Source organism: Eucalyptus grandis, chromosome 1 (genome assembly GCF_016545825.1).
Source record: "Eucalyptus grandis isolate ANBG69807.140 chromosome 1, ASM1654582v1, whole genome shotgun sequence".
Taxonomy (NCBI): Eukaryota; Viridiplantae; Streptophyta; class Magnoliopsida; order Myrtales; family Myrtaceae; genus Eucalyptus; species Eucalyptus grandis.
Window position 1 is genome coordinate 41,645,726 of NC_052612.1, and position 11,020 is coordinate 41,656,745.

At 43.6% G+C, this 11,020-nt stretch overlaps 2 protein-coding genes across 2 annotated transcripts; one reads left to right on the top strand and one right to left on the bottom strand.

Annotated features, from left to right (window-relative positions):
• The first annotated feature begins 3,362 nt into the window (after positions 1 to 3,362).
• LOC104443748 (cysteine proteinase inhibitor) lies at positions 3,363 to 5,438 on the top strand. Its single transcript, XM_039314537.1, has 3 exons — positions 3,363 to 3,664; positions 3,974 to 4,193; positions 5,132 to 5,438. Exons 1-3 carry the CDS (start codon positions 3,467 to 3,469, stop codon positions 5,137 to 5,139), a joined length of 426 nt encoding a protein of 141 aa, XP_039170471.1. The 5' UTR covers positions 3,363 to 3,466; the 3' UTR covers positions 5,140 to 5,438.
• Positions 5,439 to 6,863: 1,425 nt separating this feature from the next.
• On the bottom strand, positions 6,864 to 10,456 carry LOC104443755 (cytochrome P450 98A2). The gene is made up of 3 exons (XM_010057279.3): positions 9,868 to 10,456; positions 7,838 to 8,232; positions 6,864 to 7,720 (listed from the first exon to the last, which is right to left on the bottom strand). Exons 1-3 carry the CDS (start codon positions 10,355 to 10,357, stop codon positions 7,076 to 7,078), a joined length of 1,530 nt encoding a protein of 509 aa, XP_010055581.1. The 5' UTR covers positions 10,358 to 10,456; the 3' UTR covers positions 6,864 to 7,075.
• Between the last annotated feature and the right edge of the window lie 564 nt (positions 10,457 to 11,020).

Sequence of the window (11,020 nt, forward strand, 5' to 3'; positions counted from 1 at the left end):
ATTGTTTGCATTAGTCACCTTGTGCGTACCAAATGGTCCTAAGTTAGGTTGAGAACTTCTCAACTTTCATTTATTTTGTTCACAGCATATTAAGTTAAGTCCAGTTTAAGAGACGGCGACAAAGCTTAGTCCGAGTCTCTCGAATGAGTTTAGGGTTTCATTATCTTAGTTTATGAGCTGGCTTGTGCACGGAATTGTTTAGTGCTGCAACAAGATGAGAATACATATGTGGTGCAATTGGCCAAGAAGTCGATGGGAGGCCTCAGGTGTCGGGATGCCTGGAGAGGGGTGAAAGAGAGTGATGGTGTACTCTCCAAAGGATTGAGGAAGGTTGAATAACTCCTCAAGGGACCTCGCGATGCCGATTGGGTGCAAGGGGCACAGGTGGGGTGTTGTCTCCCCCTGGGTGATTGTTGTAGCCAAACTCATATAGACACGGCGATTAGATAGTTTCTTTTCTATTTTGATTCAATTATCAGTGGGAACCACACTTAATATTCCCTTTAGCACTAGATTTACCTTTGGGCGAATAGTATAAACTCCTAACCGAACCCCGTGGTTGGTACATGGCAAACTATTTACTCGTTAGTGGCCAACCCTCAAGCTAAGACTATCGGCCTACTTGCTGAGTTTTATTTTAAAACTCACACTTGTTTATGGTGTTTTTTTTTTCTTCAGATTAGAAGATGTCCTCCACTCCACTTGCTGCCACCACAACTATCCTCTATGGCGCTCCATCTGATTTCGTATGGCGACGGGAGGAGATCCATGACTAGTAGTTTCCAGGCATGACCTTTGTCAAGTGTACCTCCCGCTTGACGGTGGACACAGGGCCCCAACTCGGGCCAGCATACTTGGTCTTTGTAGCCCTGTACGCACACGTGGGAGGTCGGCTAATGGGACCTCTCGCCACCGTATGATGACGGTCCGAGCCATGGTAGTAGCCCAAAAGGTAGGTGATCGATGAGCGCCTAACTTTTGGGAGAGATTTTTGTTTTTTGACCATGTGTGTATATAAGTGACAAGAGGCGGGATACTTAGTGTTTGCTTTCCCTAGTGTTTTTTGTACAAATTCCTCCTTAGTTCCATCTCTCGTTATGTACAGAGACAAGGCTAATGATAATTAGAGTTGGAGATAGCTCGCCTTATATTCTAGCCTAGTGTAATTGTTATAATTGCAATTTATTATCAAAATTTTCTTGAGTATAGTTCTCTTATTTTAGCAACGATGTACGATAAGTACTTGGAAATTGTGTGCCGTAAGTCGCCATCATTGGCCCTAGGTGAGGGCCGGGTGTTGCCTAATCGAGCCTCGCTGGCCACAGGGACCCTCACTAGGCCCGGTTGAGGCTCATTCAGATTTAGGCGACGTTGGCCCTCCCTTGGGCCTAGCGAGGGTCATCACCCCTCGCTTGGGGTTAGCAAGGCCTCACCAATGGGGCTAAGGAGGCCTCGTCGGCCACGTGCAAGGGCCGGTGTCGCCTAGATTTGGTTGAGTCGACCGGCCCAAATCAAGGCGTCACCTAGATTTGGGCAAGCCTCACCAGCCCTTGCCTAGGCCGATCATGGCCTCACCTAGGCCGATGAGGGTCGGGCCCTTCGTCACCTAAGGCTAGCGACCTTCACCTGGTCCCTTTGGTGATGGGTGATGGTGCCTGACACCCGCCCGTTCTTGCACCTTTCTTTTAATTTTTTTTTCCTAGTTTTGTTTTTTAAAATTATTTTAGAATTTTTTACTATTACTTAAATAAGATTTGAAGCAAAAAGTAAAAAAAAAAAAAAAAAATGCCACGTAGGAAAAAAATTTTAAATGCCATGTCATCATTTTTTGTTAGACAAATTGATAGTGTTAATGAGAGGGAGTTGGCACCAATTTGAAAAGTTTTAGGATTTAATCGTATTTTTTTTTTTTTTTTAAATTTTAGAACTTGATGCACTTTTGCGACAAGTTTTAGAAGTTATAGTGCATATGTCCTTATAATTTTCTTCATCTTTCGATTGGCATGGAATATGTAAAAAAAAAAAAAAAAAAATCTTTAGTTACACTTTCGCGACAAGTTTTAAAACTCGTAGTGCATAAATCCCTATAATTTTGTTCATCTTTCAATTGACATAGAGTATGAAGAAAAAAAAATCGTCCATAAAAAGATACTTCATGTAAGAAACAGAAAAAGAAAAACACAACAAGGGATAATTGCTCAAAATCCCTCCTGAACTTTGACACAATTACGCGATGGAACCCAAACTTCGGAAAATGACAGATTACCCCTTTAAATTCTGGCATCATCACGCAATAGCCCACAACGATTGAAAAGGCATAGATTAAACTTGTAAAGATTGTTTTCTATTGCAGCCGTAAACTTTTTCATTTGCATAGCCATTAAGTCTTATTTAAAAATAGACTAGCTCATTTTTTTTATTAATTATTATCAAAGTAAGCTCTACCGCATGAATAATGAAGTTAAGAAGAAAGAGAGCAACGCGGTGCATGGTTGATAAAATTGGGAAAATTAAATAGAGATTACATCGGTTAATAAAAGTGTATCGGTCTATTTTTTAGTATTGAATGATTATGTTGATCGAAAAATTAGCGGCCGCAACAAAAATAAAAATTTAAGGCGTCGCATTCTCGTAACTTTCTAAAAATCAGGTGACTACTATGCAAATGGCATCAAAGTTGCGGGGTGGTTTTGAGCAATTATCTTAACTAATAAAGAGGGATAATGACCCGAATAATCCCGAACTTTGACTTAATGTGTAATGTGGTCCATTAACTATTTAGTTCTTTAATGTGTAATGTGGTCCATTAACTATTTAGTTCTTTAATGTGGTTCTTGAATTTTAGCTTAATGTTCAATGTGATCGCTGAAATTTTGCTACATATTTAATTTAGTTTTTAAACTTGAATTATATGAAAATGTTCAATGTAGCCCTTATATTAATTCAAGTTTAAGGACACCATTAAACATTTTCATATAAGTTATGAATTAAATTGAATATTTACCAAAAGTTCAGTAATTAAATTGAACAAATTAAAAATTTGAGAGATTATATTATGCATTAAGCCAAAATTTAGATATCATTTATATAATCTTTTCTAAGAAGGAAAGATGGGGAAGGGGAAATCAAGGTTTATGGCCGATAACACAGCCTGCAATGCGCTGATCCGGCCCATTGTCACCACCACGGAACCCATCAAGATTCCATCGTGGGTATCACTCCAGTCTCCATTCGTTGACCGGCACGCAGATTCCTCCGAAACGATGTCGACTTTGACACTGTGCCTTAGCCGCTACGCCATCCGGCAACCACCATTCAAGAAGGGCCCCCCACCCCATAAGTCACGCAAAGGCTCTCGATCCGTTTATCTCGTCGTCTTGAAAAGAAAGGGAGAATTTTTACAGAGGAGAAATCCAAACTCTTGCGGTGCGGGGAGGAGAAAGATCGCTTTTTTACCAGAATCCCGATGAAGCTCAACAGGTTCTGCGTCGCCTTGGCGCTTGTGGCGGCGGTCCTGTGCGCGTCGACCGAGGTGGGTCTGTGCGGAGAAGGCCAGATCATAAGGATGAAGCCCGGCGGGGTCCACAACTGCAAGGGTAGCCAGAACAGCGCCCAGATCGAGGGCCTTGCTCGTTTCGCTGTCGAGGAGCACAATAAAAATGAGGTCTTTCTAATTCCCCCCCTGCTTTTGATTTTCTCATCCTTCTTTGGTTCTTGCCCTTTTTTCGTTTCCTTAGATTGAGGTCTGGTTGGCCTTTGATAAGGTAATCTGATCGAGCATGTGTTTGACTTTAGTAATCCATTTTTCTGGTGATTTGTTTGGATTTCTTTCTGGGATTGCCTTGTTCTAATTGCATAATAATTGTTGGAGCATCATTTAGACTTTAGTTATAGCCATAATTGTTCATTATGTCGGATTGCTGCGTTTGATTTCCTCTTTGACTCTTCTTTTGTGTCATTCGATTCATCGCAGAATGCGCTTCTCGAGTTTGCTCGTGTGTTGAAGGCCAAAGAGCAGGTAGTTGCCGGGACTTTGTACCATCTTACCCTTGAGGCTGTTGATGCCGGCAAGAAGAAGATCTATGAAGCGAAAGTGTGGGTGAAGCCGTGGATGAACTTCAAGCAGCTGCAGGAGTTCAAGTATGCTGAGGACGTGCCTGCCTCCAAGGCTTCTGGCCTCGGCGTCAAGCGAGGTATTGGGCTAACCACAAATGAACTTGTTTGGCCATGACTTTACTTGGCCGCGGATTGTCCATTTCCAGGACGACCAATTTAAAATTGACAAAAAGAAAAGATTCATTGGCCGTTGTGACATTAGCGTGGATCAGGATTAAAGCTAATTGATGTAAAATATTTTACTTGATTGCATGGGGGTTTAACTGTGCGTAATATTTACAGAATGTAGCCTATCATACCATAGGCATCCAAGGTGGAAAGAAAGTTTTGAATTTGGTTGGTGATTTCAAAAATATCGGATATTGAGGTGACTATTGTTAGTCGTAATTATTTCAGAGGCTCCGACAGTCTGTGCCAAAACTCTCTGCTGTTGTGAATATTCAAATTCATCTTATGGCTTCAGAGAGCTAATTCAAATTTAACTGCATACTCTCATCTCCATCTTTCTCTGCCTACTATTTATGTCAATATGAACCTCAAAAATTTGTGTAATGAGTACGCATATAAAGATCTGGACAATGCGACATGTCATTTTGCAACTCATCTGCATTCCCTCTCTTTTACTATGTAATTCTCTGTCGAGTTTAAACTAAGTGCCATCAAAGCATAGCTTTTCATATTTTCTAATGAGACATTTTGTTATGCTTTTCCCAACCCCTCAAACTCCAAACTCCTAATAATATTTCCCTAGACCAACTCTAGCTTTCCTCTTTAGAAGTATTTCTTGGTTTTCTGTTTAAGCTCGATACAGTGTCGGGTTGGGGGATTTTTCCAGTGGTAACCTAAGCCAGTGCTCTAGTGGCCATGGCTGAAGCTCATGAGGCAAGTGAATGCTAGCAGTTGCATGCATTGTTTAGCCACATGGGAAAAAACAAGTAGACAATAAGCAGCCCCGAGCAGTGGCTTCTTTTTTTGGTTGTTGGGTATCTGATTGTAACCTCTTCTTAACGTGTAGGTCACTGAGAGTTCTGCCAGATCTCAGTTGCTTCCGAAGGTGGGGAGGGGGAAGCAAGGAGAAAGACTAGACTTTATCTATATCAATGGGTGGAGTGGATCCACTCCCTGTTAGAATAATTACGAGGTATGTGTTAAAAGAATTTGTGGACGCGTATAGTAAATTGAGTCCATATGCAGAAGAGCGCCGTCTAGCTCTTTGATGTATGAGAAATCACGTCAAATTCGGGAAAACAGTACCCTATTCAGCAACTATGTACATATAAAGTTAATACTTTGTATGATCTTGCATCTATAGTTTGTTTATATGGCTTTGCTTCCTTCTAGCATGTCTGATTTGTTTAACTGTTTCTAATGAAGCTTCGCCTAACTAGCAATTCCTAAGACTGTGATACATGGTGGAGTATGTTTAAGAACTCTTTCTTGCTCTCGGGCCTTGGCTTTATTGAGTAATTGTCTAGGGAGCTTATCCATGGCAAGAATGAGAGCATCCATAAAGACCTAAAAGAGGAAGTTATCATCTATAACTTCCAGAGACTTAAAAGAAGGGAAGAGAACATCATTTAGAATATATTACTGTTTCGAACCCTGTATAAAAGAAAATTTTAACTTTTTTTTTTTTTAACTTTATAATTGAAGAGAACTACTCACCCACCTTTGCATAGGCGAAGGTTGTTTTCAACTAGGCAATCGTTGGATCACGAATTTGTGCAGACATTTGGTAAATGAGACATCAGAGAGACCCCCACAACGTAATCTTGTATGTAACTTAGTTTCTTCACTCCTACTCCACAATCCCGAACAATCAAAACTAGCAAGAAGGTCTCTCTTCACACACAATTGTGTACAATGAAGAAATCGACATTTGGGTGAACGACGAGCCGTTGATCATGACCCGTTGGGTCAACAAGGTTGAGCACCTCCATTGTGTCCGGCTCATCAAACTTGTCGTCGGATTAAATCATGTGATGGTGCAATCGGGTTAAAAACTACTTTGATTATTGGCAATTTCTGCCCTCTTCTTTTTTATGAAGAAGGATTAGTGAGAAATATTGCAAATCTAATATGATTGTTTTCAATTTATCTCTGAAGACCACGTGTTTCCCAGAACTGATCATAAGTGTAAATGTTCTCATCAGATTGCTATAAGATACAGATATTTCCCTCCAACCAAGAAGTATAATCCATATAAAAACTGTAACCCCTCTAGTTTAGCCTGAAAAATTAGAACTTTCCTAGTTTTAATTTTTGGTGGGTTCGACTGATTACTCAACTTGCTTTTGAGCTCGAGTTGAGAAGGTCAATTCGTAATTACTTGTCATCCTCTTTGAATTCCTTTGGCGTAAAATTAGTCCCGGTATCAAATGGTAAGTAGGAAGGAACTCTTGTGCGAACGATTTGTTTTCTTTTTCCCCAGTATAGAGAGAGACCATTTTCTCATACTCACAAGAGTCGATGTTTCGGCAGTCACTGTGCATTTGACAGCGGCGGCCACAACTGTTGTCTCCCCTCACGAGCAATCAGCTAACTGCTGTGATCATTCAATCATCTTGCCGACGCTGTCGGTCGGGGCCGATCATACTTTTGCTTCTGACTTGTATTTTCATAGGTGCTCTGTTTCCCATGATGCTCTTAATGTCCTGTTTCCATCATGCCATACTTTACATTCACCGTCTGTTTTGCTGGTAATTTTCTGTCAAGTTTATGCCATACTTACCATGATATGCTTTGAATGGATGAACTAGTCTTTCGATTCATATAAGGATCGCCTTTGGACGGAGTCTCCCATTTTCTTAGACAACTCTTGCTCTTCACAGATCGTAAATCGCGTTATTCAAACCATCTTTCAGGTTCATGAATCCACGACGATGACAAACTTCCAAATTTTACAATCTTCTCAGAAAGTTCAAAAATCCCGTAATCTAAAACAGTTAAAGAGGGAAAATTACATTTCATACGGCACGCGTTTGTACAGTTCGGAGGGTAGCCTAGGCGTGGCCACGGCTTGCACAGGCGTCGACATGTACGTGACCAGCCCGGGGTTCTCGGACATGTCGATCTCCTCCGGCTTTGTCCCTTGCGGCGGAGTCCAGACGAAGTGGTGCAGCAGGTGGCCCAGCATGGACGTGACCAGGTTGATCCCGAGCTGTGCGCCAGGGCACACCCTCCTGCCTGCGCCGAACGGGAGCAGCCTGAAGTCGTGGCCCTTCATGTCCACATCTTCCTCGAGGAACCGCTCGGGCCTGAACTCGAGCGGGCTATTCCAGACGGCCGGGTCGCGGGCGATGGCCCATACATTCACGTGGACGTTCGACCCCTTGGGGATGTCGTAGCCGCCGATCTTGACGTGGGAGTTGGACCGGTGGGGGAGCATCAGCGGGGTCGGAGGGTGCAGCCGGAGCGCTTCCTTAGCAATGCACTGGAGGTAAGGGAGGTTCGAGAAGTCGGACTCAGTCACCACACGCTCGAACCCGACGACCCGGTCGAGCTCCTCTTGGGCCTTCTGTTGCACCCTCGGGTTCTTGATCAGCTCCGCCATCGCCCACTCCACTGAAATAGCAGTAGTGTCCATGCCTGCTGTGATCATGTCCTGCATATGGTATGGCCCATGGAGTCAGTTCCAATGCCAAGGAAATTCCTAGAATCTGCAGTAGACCATTTGGTTTCAGGACTAAACCAGGTGTCCGGAGCCGGTCGTTAAACTTACCCAGAGGAGTCCTATGATGGTATCTTCGCTGAGGTCGTATTTGTCCTTGAGGGTGAGCAGGGCGTCGACGAAATGCTGCTTGGCCCCGCTCTTCTGGCGGGCTACCGTGTGCTCCTCCATGATGGCCCGGGTGAGGCGGTCCCTCCTCGCGCTGTGCTTGGCGAACGCTTCCTCCTCCAGCGGGAACATCCAGCGAAGCCACGGGATGTGCTCCGCCATGGCGAGCGATGCGCCAAGCTTCAGCCCGTTGGACACGATCGCCTTGAACTCGAGGCCCTGCTCGTCTATCACGCCCTCGGCGTTCATGAACCTCTTCCCAAACGCCAGCCTCGTTATGTTGTTGAAGGCGACCGCCCCCAGGTACTTCTTCACCAGCAGGGTCTTTCCCGAATTATCTGCACCCACATCGCAAATCGTTCTGGTCTTAACACTGCTGATTCGACTCGGAATCATTAATCATATCAAGCATAGTAACTTAAAGCAGAAAAAGCAGACGAGTTTCCCAAGAAGAAGTGTTCAATGCGCTAATGATGTTCAGGAAGAAGCTAAAAGCAGTCCTCATTTCCACCGAAACGACGCCGAAACGTTAGGTTGAAACGAGAACAGGACGAACTTGGCCCTCGACGTGACCAAGTCACAAGTACTACGCATCCACATTATGACTTTGCTTTCAAAGGAGAAGCAAAGAGGGAGTAATCTCAAATCTCGTGAATTGGGTTGAATAGACAGAACAATCTCAACTCCCCAAATAGAGAGAGAGAGAGAGAGAGAGAGAAGATGATGATAGCTTGAAATATTTCCGGTCACGATGCCGTCAATCATAATTGTTTTTTCTTCTCTTGGGCTTAGAAACCCACAGCACGGCATCATTAATGGAAGAGAGATAAGCTTGTAGGGTCAACACCCACGAGTTCAATGAATAGGTGGCGAGCAGTGTCTTAAATTCATTCACGGAAAGGGAAGTTGGCAGAAATTGACTTTGCCAAATGGCACTTGTGTACATGGACCAAGCGTTCGATCTTCCCCATCACCTCACCTAATGTAAACAATCTCGTGTTTGGACTACCTGAGATCTAGTAGGGCATTCGCGCACTCCGATTTCATGCCATTTGCTGGGAAATGGAGAAATCCGGGTTTTCTTTTATCCTAACACTAAAGTCAATGTCTTGGCTACCAATCCCTTCCCCTTTTTTTTTTTCTTCAACAATCATGTCAGGCTGGTGGTTGGTGGTCGCAACCAACCTTTTAATAGTCACATTCAATGGAGAAGGCCTCTATATTAAATAACAGTCCACCCCACCCGTTCCTCTTTTTGTAAAATTAATCGATAACAAATTCGAATATAATCGTGGCTAATAAAGAAAAAAAATTCATTTCAAATATATTGATGAAAATTTTTTACTTTAAAAATGATGAAATTTTATTATTTGGGTGGATGATGCTTTTTCTCCTCGGATACTTGTCGACAAGACAACTGCAAAACTCAAAGATGTGACACGAGGGAAGTACCCGGTGAACTTCGTTTCTGGCACCCATTCCAGGTTGAATTTGTCAGATCTGGCTGACCAAATGACTTAAACCTTTTAATATGCTACGACCGGAGAAGAGAAATGGATAAAAGGACAAAACCATCCCGGGGTGGAAATGGTCCCGTTCATGGACTGAACTTTTCTTGATCATGAGAAACTTCATTTTTGCATCGGCAAACGTCGACTTCAACGAGGAGTAAAATCTGCCCGGAAACAGATTTACGACCAAACTATTTTTCGGACCGAACGAGCGGCTGTTCTACCCGGAAACAGATTTACGACCTAGACCTCAACTTAGAATCCATTGAGACTCGTATAGAAAATCATTTTGTAGAGCGCGGCGTGATGGATTTCTGCCGTCGTTTGGACGTGGTTCGTTTGCTTCGAAACGGTTTTTCGCATTACTCACGATCAAGTTCGGTAGATCGGTCTTCTCTTTGATGCAGAACGGAAGAAAAGAAGGCTGCGAATGCCAAAAAGAAAAGGAGGAGGAGAAGTTACCAGGGTTGGTGCAATCCTTGAAGATGGACTCGACCATGGCGGTGACCTCGTCCTCCCGGATGGGGCGGAGGGCCTCGAGCCGCTTGGGGGTGAAGAGCTCCAGCGTGCACACCTTCCTGACCTTCACGTAGTGGGGGCCGTAGTCGGCCCATATGAGGTCCTGGCCGTCCCTGCTGAACTTGGCGGCCGACCGGCTCCGGTGCCGGTCCGCCAGCTGCTGGTCGTTCTCCTTGAGCACCTCCTTGGCCAGCTCCGAGCTCGACACGACCACGTTCAGGGTGGAACCGAACCAGACCGATATGATGGGCCCGTAGGCCTGGGACCACTCCGCGAAGCACCGGAACCGCACGGGCTTGATGTCGTAGAGGTTGCCGACCACCGGCCAGGCCCGCGGCCCCGGCGGGAGCTTGAACCGGAGCCGCTGGTAGAGCTGGTGGGCGAGGAGGAGGAGGAGGAGGGGGATGGAGAGGAGGATCAGTGGGAGAGCCATTGGCGTGGGATCTCTCTCTGGGGTGGAGAGGCGAGAAGAGATGATGGTTGGATCGTAGGAGGGAGGTCGATGATATATGGAATGGGATGCCTGGACAAAATACCAGGGAGGGAGTTGGTGAAGTGGATATATATTTTGCCGTTTTATCTTTTATTTCTTTGCCTTCATGATGGTTAGGTCGAATTCACTTTCAATATTGGGAGACTGTGACGTCACTTGCTGCTGTTCAATTCATTTTTTTTTTATTTTTTTTAACAAATACTGGGTATGCATGTTCTCTCGACGCGGTCTTGGTGCAAAAAAATCCTTTTGCTTACTTTTTTTTTTTAATACTAAAATGATAACCAGCTTTGCACCCAAATCAAAACTCATTAGACCCCACCCAAATCGCAAAAGAAAATTTTGAATTTAAATTATCTTGGATATTTCAAATAATTATACATTTTGATCATCTAATAATATTTTTTACTAGAAATCCTAAACCTTGTCATAAAACTATAATCGAATCATAAAATTTTCAAAAAACGCATCAAATTCTAAAGCTTGTCAGATGGGTACAAATAAGTCATTTTATTAAAATTGTCAATTTGACTAATACAAAATGCAGACGGCATTTTTTTTATTATTATTTTTGTACGTTGCAATAATATGACTAAAATTTAG